This window comes from Ruditapes philippinarum, unplaced genomic scaffold (genome assembly GCF_026571515.1).
Source record: "Ruditapes philippinarum isolate M1 unplaced genomic scaffold, ASM2657151v2 ctg2361_1_1_1_1, whole genome shotgun sequence".
In the NCBI taxonomy this organism is placed as follows: Eukaryota; Metazoa; Mollusca; class Bivalvia; order Venerida; family Veneridae; genus Ruditapes; species Ruditapes philippinarum.
This window is the reverse complement of record NW_026853050.1, coordinates 68,182-88,239: the sequence shown is the minus strand read 5'-3', so window position 1 is coordinate 88,239 and position 20,058 is coordinate 68,182. Positions and strand designations below refer to the sequence as shown.

At 31.2% G+C, this 20,058-nt stretch overlaps 1 protein-coding gene across 1 annotated transcript in view; it reads right to left on the bottom strand.

Moving 5' to 3' along the window:
• Positions 1 to 19,828, bottom strand: part of LOC132732416 (tyrosine-protein kinase STK-like) — a 40,148-nt gene extending 20,320 nt beyond the window's left edge. The window contains exons 1-15 of the mRNA XM_060718835.1: positions 19,471 to 19,828; positions 17,207 to 17,302; positions 16,488 to 16,552; positions 15,151 to 15,262; positions 13,769 to 13,883; positions 12,226 to 12,330; positions 11,895 to 11,986; positions 9,754 to 9,909; positions 9,280 to 9,426; positions 8,857 to 9,113; positions 8,079 to 8,235; positions 7,290 to 7,421; positions 6,367 to 6,576; positions 5,810 to 5,932; positions 5,411 to 5,497 (exon numbers count right to left, since the gene is read on the bottom strand). Of these exons, the coding sequence (XP_060574818.1) occupies positions 5,411 to 5,497; positions 5,810 to 5,932; positions 6,367 to 6,576; positions 7,290 to 7,421; positions 8,079 to 8,235; positions 8,857 to 9,113; positions 9,280 to 9,426; positions 9,754 to 9,909; positions 11,895 to 11,986; positions 12,226 to 12,330; positions 13,769 to 13,883; positions 15,151 to 15,262; positions 16,488 to 16,552; positions 17,207 to 17,302; positions 19,471 to 19,816 (2,200 nt within the window). The 5' untranslated portion in view covers positions 19,817 to 19,828. The remainder of the gene's footprint in view (positions 1 to 5,410; positions 5,498 to 5,809; positions 5,933 to 6,366; positions 6,577 to 7,289; positions 7,422 to 8,078; positions 8,236 to 8,856; positions 9,114 to 9,279; positions 9,427 to 9,753; positions 9,910 to 11,894; positions 11,987 to 12,225; positions 12,331 to 13,768; positions 13,884 to 15,150; positions 15,263 to 16,487; positions 16,553 to 17,206; positions 17,303 to 19,470) is intronic.
• Between the last annotated feature and the right edge of the window lie 230 nt (positions 19,829 to 20,058).

The following is a 20,058-nucleotide window of genomic DNA, read 5'->3' as shown; positions in this document are numbered from 1 at the left end:
TAATATTGCTTTTCGAAAATCACTTGATCAAAGCAGTACACACTTCATATATCATTAATTCAACTGTACATAAAGCGTATAAAGTTCTCATTAAATATTTTCATAAAGTTAATATGTTATGTTAGATTCTCTAACAAGCAGGTTTTTACCGTTTAGGAATCGGTACGTTCATGTGTATGTGTCATGCACTCTTTGAGAAAGATATTAAACCTAATTCTTTCATACAGTAAGTTAGGAATTATTTCTTGTAATAAGGTATTCAAAAATCCTTTAAACTACCTACAGCAGATATATAGCTTTATACACTTTAAATATTTTATGTCCAAACTGAAAGTCACTGCCGAAATTTATGCAAAAATATATTTACTTCAATTCAAGTAATGTCATTCGAGCCGTTACCATGAACAGACTTTCAACCTAACCTCTTAACTGTAATCAAACTCTTTCTTACAGACCCAGAATTGAATAAATTGAATTGTGACTCGTTACTAAAAATGTCGTTATTTAAACGAACGTGAAAATGATTAAAAACCCACAGAAGACTTTGTTGACGAAACCGTCTGTTTAAAATGACACCATAATGGTATACGACATTATATGTCTCTCTCCGAAAAACGCTTTTTACAGTGTAACGACTTACAGACACGCCACGATTACCGATCACTTTACGAGTAGTTCATTCTGCCACACTTGTACATCCAAAGTGTCCGGTCATTTACTTTAATATTCATGAATGTATTTTAAAATAATTTTGTATAACTATATATAAATGTTTGACAAAGGCTGATATTTCGCGCGCTAAATCTAGGCCTGTAGCCCAGAAGTCATTGTCGCATTTAACTTGAAAGGACATTTTCATGAAAACGTATCGTTAATGTCTTATAACAATCCTATCAGTCAATGAAAGACTTTAAAATAACGTGTGATAAATGTGTTGCATTTTCAGACAATGTGTCGTTTGCAAGAGTAAGGTCTTCACTTCAAAAGACAAGGACCAAATTGTAAATCAAAATACGTGATTAAAAGACTTTGCACGAGCTCATGTCAGTTTGACAGTTAGAAATAAAAGTGACGGTTTTAAATGGATTTGGATGTCAAAAAAGTACATTGAAACGTGTATCTGGTATTATCATTGAAATTAATTAACGGATGCTTCTTCTGCATACTAAAACATTAAATAATGTGTTTGTAAATCATTGTTTATTCTTGTAACCTTTTTCTTTTGTTGACAGTCAAAGATCATATTGCTTTTCAGTTTTAAGTATATATACATACAAATAAAATGTTATTTAGACGTCGGTTGGGTTACACAACCACAAGTATCAAAATTGGTACCAGACGAGAAAAAGATGCTTATTTTTTGTTTGTTTTGATGACATATGGAAGTTTGAAATTGAAAACATAATTAAAGGGAAAGCCTTAAGATTCTATTGGATTTCGGGTGATTGGATGAAAAGTTATTGTGTATAAGTATTAAACTATTTTAGAAACTAATAGTACATTGTTTTCTGAATAAATGAAGTACGTGTACTTTGTAAGTCTACGTGCAGACAACGCGCCATTTGGTGTTCTTCACTAGAGACAGGACGATAAGACAACAGTGCGCCAAGGCGCCATTTGGCGCGTTTCTCTAGCGACAAGACGAAATGGCGATAACAATATCAGTTGTATTGTCGCTATCGACAACGCAATGCGCAAAGTGTACCAAATCAGCCACCATAATAGTAAGTCCGTTGATGTTTCGCATTGCTTGAAATAATAAATACATTACATCTATCGATACGACGAAAAAGGTGGACGTTTTAAATAATTACAAACATAATGTACACGTTAATTGAACTCGAAATATGGCCATTTCCGAAACATTTTCTAAGATCTCAGACATATTTATTTCAGTAGTAGCAAAGGTGATAGGGGATGTATATACCTAATGCTTTCCTAAAGTAACTATTTATTGTTACTGTTACTGGGGATTTTATTTTATGTAAAAGCACTTGCTAAGTATTTGCTTTATAAAGAGATACGCATGATTATTTTCATTTTCTGTATATAACATCCCATTCTTTTTCTTTTCTTCAAATATCTGTACTCAAAGGTGATGTGTGGGCCATAATAATGCCCTACTTATATTTGCTATCATAGCAGTGTATCATTTATATCAACTTGCTGGGTTAATGAATCGTTGTAAAAATGATTATGAACATTATGTGATTTTTTAGTGATATCAATACTTTTGTTTTTCTTAAATTACTTTATAATTAGTTCTTGTAAGATAGACTTGAAAAATATTCATTCTCTTGATAACAATAATAGTTGTTTGAACAAATTTTGTGATAATAATGGAACGTGTTTAATTTACCATTATCAAAAAACTGAAAATGATATGGATTAATATATATTTTTTTTTTATTTTATATGTTGTTATGTATGGATGAGATTTTAATAGAAAATTTAATTATTCAATTATATAATTTCACAAAGTAAAAGCTGTTTGTGTTCTAAATTACAAGAGACTGTAAACGTAACATAGTGGAAGGGAGGCAACTCTGCAAGGATTTCAATATAACTTACAGAGTTACCTCTCTTTTTCTTCCACATTGATATACATATTACAACTAAAAAAAGAAACTATTGTTATCTTAGCGACTGACTTTCAAGCAGTACTGGCGAAAAATATTTGTCTTATACCTTGTGATATCATCACGGACTTAAAGTTTGTTTAGCCATTTGAAGCTTATCTCATCGTCAGAAAACTTTTGAAAATCAAATATTACTGTTGATATCTTCGCTCCAGAAACGGCTGAAGTGAACATTCATGTCATATAAAATATTCTTATTTTCGACAAACAGACATGCAAGTTAACACGACACACAAATTATTAACAGTGTTCAATATGGAAATAATTTTACAATGTACAAGTTTCATGTAATTACTAATAAACAAGGCGGGGTTTTCACGAGAGGATATAGATGATTTCTATTTGGTTGTCATGCCTCGTGTTACTAATACCTTAAATTGCCATTTATTTGTTTGTTTGCACTTTTTGAGCTATCACAAGATCATACTAACGTTCAGAATTTCCGTCTTCGTAACCGTCACAATATATATTTTCTTCGATGAAGAAATTAAACTTGCAATATTGCCAAATAGTGCTCTATCTTCAAAGTAAATAACCAAGCAAATATCTTGTCAGTGAATTAATGCAATAATGCAATAAAGTTTCAGGGATTTTATGTAATATATAAGTACTTATAAAGTACTGAAATTAGATATTAAGTATGATATTTGTAATGAAGAGAATGCGTCAAATTTTGAAAATAAATTATTGGCTGGAACGATATCGTTACTTGTTACAGTACGGCTGAGATTTAACGACAGTACATATTCAAATACATTTAATATCACTGTTTCGTCTAAGAATTTATATAATTTTTTTAAGAACGCATACCATCAGTACACACGTCCTCTTGAAAAGACGTACAACAATCATAGTCTTCTTGAACGTCCTCAACATCTTCATCACTTATACTATCACACGACTCCTCTTTGAAAGCATTCGGTACAAAAGCGTAGATATGAAAACCAAACCATGTAGTAAGTAGATATTTTCTATCGACAGAAGCTTTATCTTAATGCAAGTTTCCATATACAAATTCAGTTTAATTTTAAACACTTGAATTATAATAAATGTATGTAAGTTTATAATCTTTGAATATTGTCGGATATAATAAAAGTTACCTGGATTTTATATCACTGTGTGTTTTCCCTGCCGCTTTGTCAGAATACGTGCGTATATCATTTGGAACAAGCAGATGACATACAACTAGCAAAATTAAATATCTACTCTTTTATTGTTCATAGAATAACACAAAACAAGCTTAGTTAAATGCATAAACATATGTTATCACATCAGTTATCACATATGTGATCACATCAGTCCAAAAATATGCATGCAACCTCATTTAAAAGCTTTTTAAAAGCTGTACATCAAAGAAAACATTTCATCTATTGTTATTTTATGATTTTTGTCCACAATTGACTTCTGTCTAAACTATTCTATTTCCACTCAACAACAAGCAGCAGCAGCAGCAGCAGCAGCAGCAGCAACAGCAACCACAACAACAACAACAACAATTATTTTTCTTGGCTTACACAAAAAGTAACATTTCTTACAATTTGTTTCAGAAATAGTTTTATGTTTGAAGCTTTATGCCTCGTTAAGTTTTCGCAAATTCCCTTGCTAAGCTATTGTGAATAACGTTTGAACTATATTAATAGGATAAATTAAATACTTTTAGATACTTCTTGAGTTTAAACAGATTTTACATTATACATACGACATCTGCCAGCAATTAAAGCATTCTATTTGATATTTATGTGTATATATGTCTTGGGGCTGAAGTTCAATTGCAATGGCATTTGGGATTTTGCCACATTTCAAAACTACAATTTTGTTACTTCAGAGTATGCGTTTTCACAGACTTCCACATAATTAGCAGGAAACATCCCACGTGCTCCATTTGCTGTTGTCCCTACCCACCAACTACCATCTATTGGTTCTATATTTGTAATAATATCGCCCGGTTCAAAAGATATTTCCTCATCGTCTCCTGTATATATTTAATACAAAACAAGCTTAGTTATATGCATAAACATATGTATATATTTTCAATATGGATTTTACACAAAATAGTTTAACAAATATACTGCATTATTAAAGTTTAAATACCAGGTTTAATTGTTAACTGCATATTCTATTTCTCTTTTACTATAAATTGCTATTAACTTTTAACTTAGTCACTTTTTCAATACTTAACATCAATCTAGTTTTTGTCCTGACTTAAATATATAGAGGATATTCAAGTTCTTTCTATAAATACATGATTTATTTTCATCGAGTGGTATGAAAATAAATATTTCATGAGTGGCGGTAGCCACGAGTGAAATATGGTAATTTTCATGCCACAAGATGAAAATAAATCATGTATTTATAGAAAATACTTGAATTTTCTGTTTATTATATACATTTTTCTCTTTTCTGACATTAAAATTTAAAAGACTTTCCCTTAAATTTTGTGTACTGGCAGAATTTAAAAGAAAGTAGTCCGGCAAAGACACCAGTGAAAATACGGAAAATATGTTTCACTGCAGTGAAAAATAAATTTTTACAGTGAAAATACGAAAATGAAAATACGCATTTTATTTCATCAATATTTCTCAATATTTCATTTATAAGTATATAATAAATGATCTATATCTTATCGGTTATCAAGCAACGCTCAGAGTTGTGGATGAAAAATATGCGATAAACAAAACATCTCTATCGAGGTATTCTTTCATAAAATTGTCAAATCTTTTTCAGAAAAGATTAGTCAAAAATGAATATAACAAACTCGTTGAAATTCATACCTGCTGTGTAATCGTACAAGGCAGTTACATTAAATCCTGGTGTTATATCAACACTTTTATTGCTTGTACTTTGATCCTCATGTACATCTGAAGTAAGAAATGAACAACATGAGAGATTTACGTACGCATTTCAAGGGGAAGGAATATGTACAAATCACTTACTGTTTAAGTTACAACACAGTTTGATCAAAATATACCGCTGCTTTTATTGGTGTTCCTGAGCAATAATTTTTAACTATAAGGTGTTAACATTTTAGTTATTTAACACACATGTCAGATGCCATCTCGTCATTGTCTTCTTTACACCATAACAAACATTATGTATACAGCACAAACAAGCCTCGATTATGTGTGACAATCGCTTTATATTATTTTCGAAGTATATTGTTAACATCTTACCGGCCTTTTTAACGCTTTTTACATTAACATGAAAATGTTCCTCCGAATCTTCTGATATTTCCGTCAACTCCTCTTGTTTATTCTCTAATGTCCCACTCATGTACATATACTTCGAACCGTCATCTGATACAGTGTAAATAGATTAATAGAATGATTACAATAGACTGACATAGAAAGTGTTCAATTCATTAAGATCTTTAGCCTTAACATTTTATAAAAATGTTTAAAGCAATAGTGCCAGAAAAGATCCTTTCCTTTGCAATAAAAAGATTTGAAAGCCAGAAATATAACCAAGAAACTGAGTTTTCTTTCGCTATAGATAAAGTCTTTCAAGAGCAATGGTTTATTAAGAATATATTCAAATATTTCAAACAAATGAGAGAAAGAGAACACAATTGTAAAACACCACTTAAAAGCAAATGCGTGTACATGGTAAAGTAGGAAGAAAAAACAACAACATTTTACATTTGTCCAATATTCAAATCAGTAATTTATGCGGTATATAACAGAAGTTGACATAAAACATTGTTTAATCGGACAAAGTAGAAACGCGTTACCTTTTAGATGAGACTCAGATTCAATAGCGGTTTGAAAGTCATACAGAAAGTCCCCCAGAAATTCAAATGTTAGTCGGCAATCCCGATTTTTATGCCAACATTGAAGTATTGTGTTATACAATTCGACAGGACATTGCATTGTACTGCTCTTTGGTATTGGTAGTCTAAGTCCTTTAGATAAACTACGTTCAACATGTTCCTTGTCAAAACCTGCGGAAGTGTTAAAAATGTAGTTATGTTATGTTTCTACTATGATATTGTGACATTACTTAATTAAACAGAGCAAGGTTTTTAAAGAAATATCTATGATGGACTAAAAATAAATATGGAAAACTAAGGTGAATGTTTATCATTACATTGCGCAATCTTTAAATTGGATGGCCCACTAGTAATTGCATTCATTTGAAGGGCTTACTTTGGTGTCCACATCCATCTTGTGGATTTATGAGTTTTCAGATATACACTCATTAGAGAACTGGTAATTATTAATGCTTTTATCAAAATTATTTAAGGGAAGTATCGGTCTTTTGACTATATAATGAATGTGTACAGATACATTTTTGTACTTTTGTTTTTTCTTATAGAATGTGATTGTTAGGCTTTCCATCAGGGTTTTTGTGACTAGATTTTAATGATCTTAAATTAATTTTAATAAGTATTCAACTAAGCCTAAATGTTTGGGGTCATTATTTATATATATATCGAGTCACGCACACGTTGATATGCAATTGCTAAACACATACCTTCAAAACTGCTAAAATAATAAACCTGAACTGTCTCTCAGGGTTTTTGTATGTAACAAACCATAAATCATTGCAACAGTACAGATTTTTGCGTCACTGCGAAATTGGAAAATACCAGCAGTGTGCTTTTTTGTCTGATAGTTCTTCTGATTATGTATTTAGTAAAAGTTCTTAAGTTACCTGAATACGGAATTTCCCCAAAAGTGATCATTTCATACATCAAAACTCCAAACGACCATACGTCGGATTTTGTACTTAACGCATTTTCGTCTGCTGTAACTTCAGGTGCCGTCCATTGCCATTCAATCTCATCTGAAAAAAATTAATTAAAAATTGAAATATGGACACAGCTATATCAAAAGTCAAAAATCACAAAGCTGAAAATAACTCAAAAGATAAACACCATTTTAATTTTTATTATAAAAGCCTTTTTAAATTAATAAAATGTGTTATATTTTACTATATCATGCCACCACTTTCAATTCAAACTTGAAAATTATTGCACTTGACTGCATCATCAATGATAAATGATATGTTATTATGATAGTCTCTCTTGTCTATGTCCAATGAACACTTAAATTTTGGAAATTGAACATTAGTTATATATCAATGAGATGTGATAATTATATAGTGTCACCGAAATGCTTCCAACAATGTTAGAAATCAAATTTTAATTTTTGCCATTCAAGAAAGTTGGCCACTGTCTTCATATAAACATTGTTTTCTTAGGACTTATTCAATTATTCAACATAAGCAAGCTGCATTATCTTAAAATATCATAATTAAATCATTTTTATTGAAAAGGGGGTCTGCATTTACAAGATTTTTTATACTGAAAAAAATCATTATTTTTTTAATGAGTACATGTAGATGTGAGAAATTAAACAAATTATGTAATGCGTCTTACAATGCGTTATGCAAAGCTCCCTCATAAATATTACGTCATCCACGTGACTTTAAAATTCCTACCTTGTCTATGTTTTTCGTTTTCACTGCTTTTCATAAGTATTATCAGATTTGGGTGCAATATCTTTAGTTTATCATGCTCACAAATTAAAACGTTTTCTGCTTTCAAATTGCCGTGGACAATGCCTTTTTCTTCCAGAAATGCCATGCCATAAGCAATCTATTTAATATGTGAACAAAAAATTTGTTTATTCAAAATATAATCAGTACTCATACGACTTGAATTATTTTAACGGCATAAACCTTTTTATCATTAGAAACATTTCAATGAAAAGTCAAAAGATCTGATGATAAAAAAACAAAAACAAAAAAACGTGGAGAGTGGAAATTACAGACTTGGTTGTGCCTTGTTCATGAGCGATTATTGTAATTTGTTTCGATCACTTCGCCTTAACCAGTATTCATGTATCAACACCAAAACGCTTAACCAAAAAGCGCTATAAAATAACAAAAGTCATGGGAAGTTCTCGTTTATGTCTTAATCGTTTGAATGCTTTTGGTTAAAATAAAAGTTTAATCAGGTTATTGTAACGTGAATAAACATGATAATTGTGACAAGCAACAAATTTTTTAAATGCTTTGACGGGTTGTTATTTTGCCTTTGATCTAGAAATGTTATATGCATAGAATTTCAGACTATTTAAATTATAACTATTTTGAATGAAGTGTGAAACAAATTGAAAATCACTTTAAATATCGTACGGCCATTATGGATTTAGCTTTAGTTTTGTAATCTTTCGTTACATTACATTATTTTTTCCCCTTTCAAATATATGAATACCTCTGAAGCCATCCTGGTCAATTTCATAAGAGATAATTCTTTTCCAGTAATTTTTCTGAGGTTACTTTGTAGCGTGTCTTTAATCGTTTCCCCGAGTACAATCATGAATGGTTCAGGTTCAAGAACGACAGCTATCAATCTAACAAAGTGTTCACATTTTCGAAACTTAAACAGTAACTTGGCTCTGCCTAAAAATGGACCCAGTTCACTTTTGCATTTTGTCACGATGGTAACATCTAATGTATTGAACAATTTTCCTGTAATGAGGTAAAATAGAAATAATTAGAACGAATTAAAATAGGCAATATAAATCTGCGGCTGTATATATTTTATTCTTATTTATTTTTGCAAATATCTTGAAATCAGTCTCTTAAAATATATCTTTTCTTCACATTGCACTAAACACAGAAAAGAAAATTATACCTATGACAAGCTCTCCAAAGTTGCCGACAGGAAATGTATTTACAAGTTCAATCGCATTTCTATCAATTTCTACTCTCCTTGGATAAACAATAGGATTTTGCTTTGGAATTGAATACGTTAGTTTGCACGGCAAACCATCAGCAAAGTCTGTTACAAAACAAAGATCAGTACTTCAGAACAAAAAGTCTTAAAATGGCAACACATGTTTTCAGATTACTAAAATACGCCATACAGTAACATTGAAAGATCTTTTTTGTCGCGTTTTCTTCTTTTGCCATATAGTAACCGTATTTACAAACAATCAGTACATACAAATTGTCGCTTACATGCATCCATATGCATTAAATTAGGCAAACATGTTTATAACATGTAAATCAACTTTGTTTAACTATATTATAAATTAGAATTGCATACATTATTTAAAAGCAAAACTACATATATCAAAACTACCAATTTTAAGTCGAAACATCTTACGTTTATAGTGTTCCACAAGCGAAAAGATGTCGCTGAATTTTCGTTTAGGGCTGATGAACAGTCGATCATTTTGTGACAGGATACGATATTGTCCAACAACTCTTTGATTTGAACAAATTCTTGGTACCCGCATTGTTAAGACAAAAGTCCGTCCTCCTTAAAATTAACGGAAACGGCGTGTTAAGTCATTTGGATACATAACATATGAGCAGTATCAATGAACTGTTTTTTACACGTTTTTTATATTGACCCTTTCTGTGATGTCCTGTCTTGTTAATTGTCGTCAGCGGTATTTCCTTTCCACCCTATGGAATGTCCCTTCCCCCCATTCCCTTCCCTTATGCCCTTACCCGTTTTTGGCTCGGAAACTACTAAGAATATGCTATAGTGTGGCCGGGATTGTCTGAGGCTGCATTCTGTAAACACTTCCTTGTTGACTTATGTTCTCATTCTTTTGCAGTTTTTTTTTTCGCTTTTTTTTACGCGAAGAGTTTAAAATATATTGTTTTCCAAATTTATTATCTCGGATTGACAAATGATCTTGGTATCCTCATCAAACTTACACGGACGTATTTTTTCTTATTATTCTCAGCAGGCAAGTATTTGTCAGCTTCGTTTAGTGAGGGTAAGGTCTGAAAAATATGGTGATCGAAGAGGGGACTATGAAATAGTGAAGATAAAAATCCCTAAAGAAAGCCCAACACTTTATTTTATTAAAATGTTGCAAGGTTGGTTTGATTGAGTCTGTTCATGGACGGTGCAATCTACCGCCCAGGCCCCTAGCACCGGCTTATGCAGAATTCAACATTTAACATGAACTGATACAATTTTGAATATTGAACATCCGCAAATGTTTTTATATGGCGGTTATTATGGAACCTTTAATGTGACACGAATGTGCCATTCCATGAAAATCGGCATATGGTTCCCAAGTAAACAAATGCATGTGACCTAAACGAGAAAACAATGGGCGGAACTAAAAAAATGGAATTTTGAAAGGGAATCAGAAGTTATGAAGCCTGCATATCATAGATTAGACGTCAAAAGACAAATTTAAAAAGCAGACCACATATCCTAAGGGTGATTCAACAGTTTTCAAGTGAGGAATACTGGAACCACCCAACAAGAAAGATGCCGAATAGAATGAACTAAATTACCACACGCACAACAATAATATCGTGCTGAACGATCTTTAAGGATCGGAAATATAACATCTCTGATTGAATGTACTGGGTGACTTTTTACAGCCTCAACACCAAATTCACTTATACATTGCATCGCGACATCATTTGTGTGGACTGATGTATCGTTATAATTATGTCAAATCCCACAACGGAAAAGACAGGTGGCCGAAAATAACCACTACTTTGAACTTCTTAAACCCTTAGGATATGTTGCCTGCTTTTTAACTTGTCTTTTGACGTCTTTTATGTGATACGCAGGCTTCATAACCTCTGATCCCCATTCAATATTCCATTTTATTTAGTTCCGCCCAATGTTTTCTCGTTTAGGGCACACGCTTTTTATTACTTGGGGACCATGTGCCGCTTTTCATGGATTGGCACATAATAACCGCCATATGAACACATCTGCGGAAGTTTCTAAATTCAAAATTTTGCCATTTCATGTTTAAATGTTGAATTCTGCTTAAGCCGGTGATAGGGGGCGTGGACGGTAGTTTGCAATTGACAGTACCGTCCATGAACAGGCTCAATCAAACCGAGCCTGCAACATTTTCAATTTTGACGTGTTGGGCTTTCTTTAGGGATTCTTATTTACTCTATTTTTTCCATTCGCTCACTGGTGTGTAAACTTGACTTACCACTTCGCATGCAATCACCCTCTGGACCCTTATTTAACTTGGCAGACCCGATGTACTTAAAATATAAATCCATATGAAATTGTCAAGGATTTAAAACCTATTACTATTACCGATATGTACCCAGCCCTATCTCTTCGCCAACACACTTGGGTTTATAGGTAATTTCTGAATGTGAGTAGACAATAACAGAATAAAATAATAATCCTGCAAGTAGCAAACCTGAGTCAGGTTCAAAGCATTTAACAATTTGAATGAAGTGTTTAACTCTCATATTTGAGCACCATAAACCTGTAATGTCGAAACATTTAAAGTTATGTACTTCCAGATGGACGTATAAGGAATGTTCCCACAGGAGTGTCCGGATTGTTCATCAACACCATCGATGCATGTGAGCTAATATCATACCACCAGCTGAAATATTGCCAAGCTTCAATTAGTTAAAATGTGTGATATATAAATTATAATATTTATAATGATCAATGGGCTAAATCAGACAAAATAAATAGATTTTGATTTTGAAAATATTAAACGGGTGCAGACAATTGAATATAAAGATAAAATTCAGCAATATGTTTGAACTTAAGACCTTTTGTTTTAAATAGTTAACGGGTGCAGACAATTGAATATAAAAATAAAAAAGATTCTCATACTCTTGTGATATCAGTTTTTGGCTGGCATGTGAGATATAGGCAATTGGAACGAATCCTTTCTCTCCAGTAGATAAATGTTCAGCATAACACCAATCAGAGTTATCACTGAAATGAAATAATACTTAAGAGTAGATTTCATTAAAATGCAATGTCTCTACGAAAATGGCATAGAAATGACACACTGAAAAATTTTATTATTCCGATGAAATCATAATTGGGGATATTAAATTAATTGAAGTGTTCCAAATCGTTAATATATTAATGGCGAAGGAATCAAGAGTAATTATGAAGTTTCGTAACACAGCTGAAAACCCCAAATAAATAGAGGATATTTGTTTGTTTGTGTGTAAGATGAAATTTTATTTCATCGAGTGGGCTTTAAAAAGAGTATTCTCACGAGTGGCGTAAATACTGTTTTTAAAGTTCACGAGATGAATTAAAATTACATCTGACACAACAAACAAACAAATTTTCTTTTTATTGTATGCTTAAAAACAAGTTAAAACGAAATTTCCTTGATATTAACTTTATATTAAAATCTGTTTTCCCCACTGTTAGCCTTTATTATGTACATGTATTAGTCGAATTTCTCATAAAATACAAGAAGTCTTGGGCTGAAAAATAAGTTTGACAATCAACGTTAAACTGCAATGATATTATTCATATTATCAAAAAATATGAATGACGGCTTGTTTTAACAATTCAAGTAGGAGAAAAAGTCCAACCATCCATCCATATTTCTGTTATTTACTGCGAATTTATATAAGACCTGGCTGTGTTAAATGTAAGCATTGGCCATTTTTAAAAGTTCTGTATTTCACGAGAGGAAAATAATTGTGTTTGATTCAGAGGGATATCATTTGGATTTGTTAGTCATGCACCCTTTTAAAAGAAAGAAAACTTATTTAAGGATTGTAAGAGACAATAAATAAGTGTTGACAGATGTGTAAACATTCAAAAAGTGGCTAGGAAATTGAAATTTTGGAATTGTTGAAAGGCTGCCTTACGAAAGCTGGGTTTTTTTACTTATTCTTCGGGATGATGGCTGTAATTGATTTTCAAGTTTTCATAAAGCATAAGGCAGTATTGTCGTAGGATACTTAAATTTGCCCATATGTCATCAAGAGCAGTTTTGCATGTAGAAGGAATGTATTTTTCAGACTGTAAAAATGAAACAAAAAATTAAGAGACGAAATTTGCTGATCGGTAATTTGGATGAATAGATAATAGTTTTCTTCTTTAACTACTTTTGACATTTAAGTTATTCATCAGTTTCAGCTTTGCTTTTATCTAAACAGCCTGACATTGTCAGAATTGTCAGCAAAAATAAAATTGTGGTACCACACGGGGAAAATCTTAAGAAAGTTGTTTCGTCATTGAAAATTGTGAAATTATATTTTGATAATTATCACTGTGAAATTATCAAATATAATTTTCACGGATAAATCAGTAATCCGCTGAAAAGCATAAAATAAGAATTGGCTAATTTTAGTATTTACTTATCAATATCAGATAAACTCATATTATAACATTTGTCTTTTACCTTGTGAAGATATCGTCACGGATTTTAAGTTTGTCTAGCTTTTTGAAGCTTATCTCATCGTCAGAAAACTTTTGAAAATCATATATTGCTGTTACTATCTTCGCTCCAGAAACGGCTGAAGTAAAAATTCGTGTCATATAAAATACTTTTTTTATTTTACTTTTAGACAAATTTAGACAAACAGTTTTCAATATGGAAATAATTTTATAATGTATAAGTTTTAAGTAATTATTTGTAAACAAAGCCTATTAAGGGATTTTCACGAGTGGGCATAGATTATTTCTATTTGGTTGTCATGCCTCCCGTTACAGATACATTTAATTGCCGTTAATTTGTTTGTTTGCACTTTTTGAGCTTTCACAAGATCAAACCAATGTTCGTAATTGGTGTCTCCGTAACCATATCAACTACATATCTTCCTCGATGAAGATGTTAAAATAACTTGCAAAATTTTCAAATTGTGCTTCCCAAAAATAAACAACAATGAATCTGGCTTTTGAACTTATTGATTTATGGCATAATTGACATTTGTGCCGTTTTTTTTATTGGTTTTCATAATTTTTGCAACAATATCAGCCATTATGAAAAAAGATTCATATCTCCATACGGTCTTCTATCAACATACCAAGTATCATTAACTTAGCTTTGTCATTTTTTCAGAAATGACAGAATCCAGATTTTTTGACAGGATCTAGACAAAATTCCAATGGTTTATGTGCTAACATACGCCCTTCGTTTAAAAGAAGGAAAACATTAATTTGTTGGTTCAAGGCCATGCACCTGAAATGACGGACGGAAGCACTGGGTAGTGAAAAAAAAACACCAGCAAGTTGTATTTCATTTTCAGCAAAAAACAACACCATGAATGAAAAAGTGTAACAGTTTTGACAGCGCTACTATTTCCTTGAAAAATGCAAATAAAGTAGTGCACTTTCGAAAACCTTTAAGTTTTCAAACTTTATTGAGTGGAAAAAAATTAGTTATAAATGTTATGTACACGAGAATAACTTAATAAATTAATAAGTTATCAGCAATTTACACCATTACCAGTTTCTTAGAAAGAGCAAAAAAAACAACAATTATCTTCTCAGTGAATCAATGCAATAATACAATAAAGTTTCAGGGATTTATGTAATATATAAGTACTTATAAAGTACTGAAATGATCGAGACAGTATGAAATTTGTAATGAAGAGATTGCAAATTTTGAAAATAAATTCTTAGCTGGAACGATATCGTTACTTGTTTCCCCTATTTTTTAATAGTTAGGCTAAGTTTAAGCGAAAGTACATATTCAAAGCTTTTAAAGAGCTAAATCTAAATACATTTAATATCACTGGGTCGTCTTAGAATTTATATAATTGTGTTTTTAAAAGCACATACCATCAGTACACACGTCCTCTTGAAAAGGTGTGTAACAATCTTTATCACTTATACTAGCACTCGACTCCTCTTTAAACGCATTCGGTACAAACTCGTAGACAGGCTCCCCAACCTATGAAAACCAAACTTGGTATAAATGTTGTAAATTCGTATTTGTTCACGGTGTTTTCTTCTATGGACAGAAGATTTAATGCTCCCCGAAGAATGAGCCTATAGTCGCAGCTTTATTCTTATCCGGGACATAACTTTGAAACAACAACAGGTATCAACATGACACTCTGTAGGCAGATATATCTTATTGTGTTAAAGTGCAGTGCAAAAGAACCATAACTCTGTCTTGCCTTATCTTGGAGTTATTGTCCTTTGTTCATTTTACACTTTGAACTTTGTGCGGGACATTACTCTATAACTGTCAGAGATATCAACATGGAACTGTGTAGATAGATAGATCTCATTGGGTAAAAGTGCAGTGCAAATGAACCATAACTCTGTCTGGCCTTATCTTGTAGTTATTGTCCTTTGTTTATTTTTACACTTTGAACTTTGTACGGGATATAACTCTAATACTACTAGAGATATCAACATGAAGCTTTGTAGGTAGATAGATCTCAACAAGTAGAAGTGCAGTGCAATAGAACCACAACTTTGTCTTGTCTAATGTTGGAGTTATTGCACTTTGTCAGAGATATCAACATGAAAATTTGTAGGAAGATAGATCTCATTAAGTAAAAGTGCAGTGCAAAAGATTCATAAATTTGTCTTGACTAAGTTTGGAGTAAATGCCCTTTGTTCATATTTACACTTTGAACTTTGTGCGGGGCATAACTCTGAAACCATAATAGGTATCAACATGAATTTTTGTACATGTACGTAGATTGATCTCATTAAATAGAAGTGAAGTGCAAAAACCTTAAATCTGCCTTGCTTAATTTTGGAGTTATTGCCCTTTGTTCATTTTTACACTTTGACCTTTGTCTGTTACATAACTCTGACACTACAAAAGCTATACTTTCCTATGTCCAAAACTTGTTCGGGGAGCATCACCCGGTTCAACTGTTTCTTGTTTTTTTAATCATGCATGTTTAGTTTAATATTAAACACTTGAATTATTAATGTATGTAAGTTTGAAATCTTGGATAAATTGTCGAATATTAAAATATGTTTAATATGTTTAATGAATTTATATCAGTATCTATTTTTGCCTGCCGCTTTTGTCAGGATACACGCGTTTTAAACTGAGTAAACAGATGACATACAACTAGTGTATTTTGTCAAAAATTGAATTATAGAAAAATACACATGAACTAAAACGATATGTTAAATGTTATAGAAAATACCTCTCTTTTGGCAGTTTTCTTTTTGATGATCTGTTTCATGCGTTTGAAAAAGCCCCGGATCTTTCCTGTCAAAGAAGATTAAAAGTATCATCAAATTTTTCTCTACAAAAATTATCATCATCACTTTGATTACTGATAGCTTAAAAATGATATAGGTGGGGGGATAAATGAAACAGGCAAGACATGTTATTAAATATAATGTTTAAAAAAGACGAAGACAATAAGAATTAGTTGTCAAACAATATTTGCACTAAATACACGATATCTGGACATAACTTTACCTGACTTTTTATTATTTGAAATATTACAAACTGTATAACTGTAAACAGTATAGTATGTACGAATAAACGGCATCAGAAAATAAAATTTAACACTTACATGACATATTACAAAAATCAATAAAGTGAAACAACTGTACATCTAGTTTAAACAAGGATTTCTTACTGATATTACAATTAACATTTCGAAGGGAGAGCGAGGCCTTAAAAATCTAAATGCAACGACATTCTGACAGATATCACACGGATAGGAGCAGATCTTACGTTAAATTATAAATTCAGAAATTTGCCGGGTGGAAGGGAATGTACAAAAATTAGGAAGGCGTGAAGGAGCAAAAATTGAAGGGGTGGAAAGGTTAGCGACAATTTGAAAAACGACATTATAAATCCTTTTAAGTAAGTGTGTTTCATTTGAAGTAATTTTGTTTCATATTAACTTACCTTCCCTTTCAACATATTCTTCACTCCCAAAGTCATAATTCACCATTTCTTCATTACCTGAACTATTATCTTCTCCTTCTTTCGTAACAAGGCGATCTAAATTCATAAAAAAACACAATGGATAAGCAAGCAACTCCATCAAACAATACTAAAAGGCACAGACATCATGTTTAGGATACAGTCTAATTATATATAAATACCATGATCATGATTATCAGCGTTTGAAATTGTTTGCTCTTAATATAACATAGTTTTAAATTGTAATTATATTAGTTGCAAATACAGACTAATGCTTTATTTGAATACCATATTTTTCATGGTCAAATTGTAGGTTTAAAGCAAGGAACGGCGTATTTCATACCGAAGATAAGAAAGTTATAACAACGTCATGACTTCTTGGTATGTTTTCTTTTTCTTAAAGCGGCCTGTAGCTTTTATGTTTTGTTACAAATCAAATCTGTGTTGTTTCAAGCTAAGTATTTCATTATTTTTTCTTTGAAAAATGCTCAAATCACTATTAAGCCTTCCTCAAGAGCTATTGATAGCGCGTCAGTGACGATCGTTTCTAAAAATAGAAGATCGGGAAACGAATCGTTCGCTTAACTTATTAATATACAGAGAGCGGACAGGTAGAATAACATAGGGGTTTTCTTATTGTTAATGAATTTATCGTCAGCAAATTTCATTTTCCACCTGAATTCTGTGGATTTGACATTATATGAAACGATTAATCTAAAAATGATATACATGAATTTAAACTTTAGAAAAACTGTATGTCGCTTTAAATACTTCAAAGTCGTAAACAATATTGACTATCAAGAACTAAATATTTTGATACTGAACGATTAAAAAGATCATCTTTTAGTTATATCATTAGCAAATTCATTTATGATAAAATATTTTTGGTTACCATCATGCACATGTAATTTATGTAAGATCTTCTAAATTGGTTAAATAAGAAATAATAGAACAATTAAAATTAGCCTTTTGATGCCAATGACTACAGTTTCCACAAACCCTATCCACACATATTGGTGCAAAAACGTTAATTTAATGATATTAAAGGGAAATAAAAATTTTGCATTTCAGTAAAACTCAAAGTAAGGAACACATTGCCACTCTTTGTCATTTCAATAAATTAAAAAAAGAGACTAAGCTAAAAGTGATCAGCTAGTTTCACTCCAAAATTATGCTAATGAGTTATGTTTGTATTCTGTACAAAACGTTTTTTTTTTTAAAATAAGACCCATCCATAGTTTCACCTTACATACAGTATTCGGGTTAAGACCCTTTATTTTTTATATTTCGGTCATGAAATTATGTTTTCACTCACCCAAGAATTATTTAAACATGATAACAAAGCGTGAAATTACTTGTCATGATCCTCATGTTAATTAAGGAGTAAAAGTAAATATTGTAACAATTTTGTTATCTTTAGTCTTGATTTGTGATTTTAAAGGAAGTGAATTGACTTTATATAAGTTAAGAATATAGATTTATGGTTGTTATTCAAAGGTACTTTCAGTCTTTAACATATAGTGTTGTTATATTGTTAAATTGATGTTTTAAGTGTTGAAAATTAAGTACCGCTCAAGCCGGTGCTAGAGGGCGTGAGGGATATTGCACTTATTCATTATCCCTCATGTACAATTAAACCGAGTCTGCAATATTCTCATATAATTTGGTTGTGATTAATGCTTCCGATGGATCACTTTATTTCCAGATTTTATATAGGATTTTGTTTTGAAAATTAATTGGTTGCATTCTTTTTTAATTGTATTGTAACCCTGATTGTATGAAATTATTTTACTATTACTGATTAAGTGAAATTTTATAAATGTATAATTATGCTTTTAAAACAATTTTCAAACATCGAACAATATGTAAAATATGAACTGCAAATATTTGTCCACATTTAATGTAATCATTTAAATATATGCATGCATTTCTGATTGAATTATTTGACTTAAACTTATGGAAAATAAATTTCTAATTACCTTTCTTTATTTACATGAGATGTTAAATTCGGTAATTTCTTTATAATCAATGCTTTTCGGAACTTACAATATTGATAAATCTTAATTTGGGCATCATATTTGTCCACCTGTAGTGTGTAAAATTTTAAACATAACTTATCTACTTAGTGTGAAGTCAAAGCATGTTAATTTTATATTTACAAAGAAACTGTGTAGCAATTATCAATATTTTCTTATGACGAATTTGAGCACAGGTTATCTTTAAAGCAATATCCTGATCAAAATCACCTTCTAACGGCGTGTGTAGTATCTCCTCGAGATCTTTTAAATTTTCCCCTCTTGTATCAGGCTTTATATCTATTTTTGTTTGAAAAACTGTATCATCTTGTTTGAACTCTGATGTTTTGTCTTTCTGATCAATGCATTTTACTTCAGTAATAATGACTTCCCCCTCACTTTCTTCAGAAACCTGATACATTAAGTCATCAGCAAAAATAATGTTCTCCTCCATGAGTACATCACTTGCTTTATTTAACATATTGAGCAACTTAAGTTTTCCTCCGATATCTAGAAACCAGAATTTATTTACTTTCTTCAGTCTCCATTTTACATTTTGACTTATGTCTGTCTCCATTCTATGATCGATTACTTCTGAAAAATGTAAATGTTGAAAATATAAATTATAGTTTATAAGGGTTGATCAACACTTATAATTGTAAGTACTTTTAAATGTTGCAGGTAATCAATTGATTTGTTTTAATAAATCGGTATTTCACATCATTCTAAACTTCGGAACTTGTTAATACTAAAATATTTTGAATAAAAATAAGACTTACTTTAAATTGAAAATGGGACCTTACACTCGTACTCCTTTAA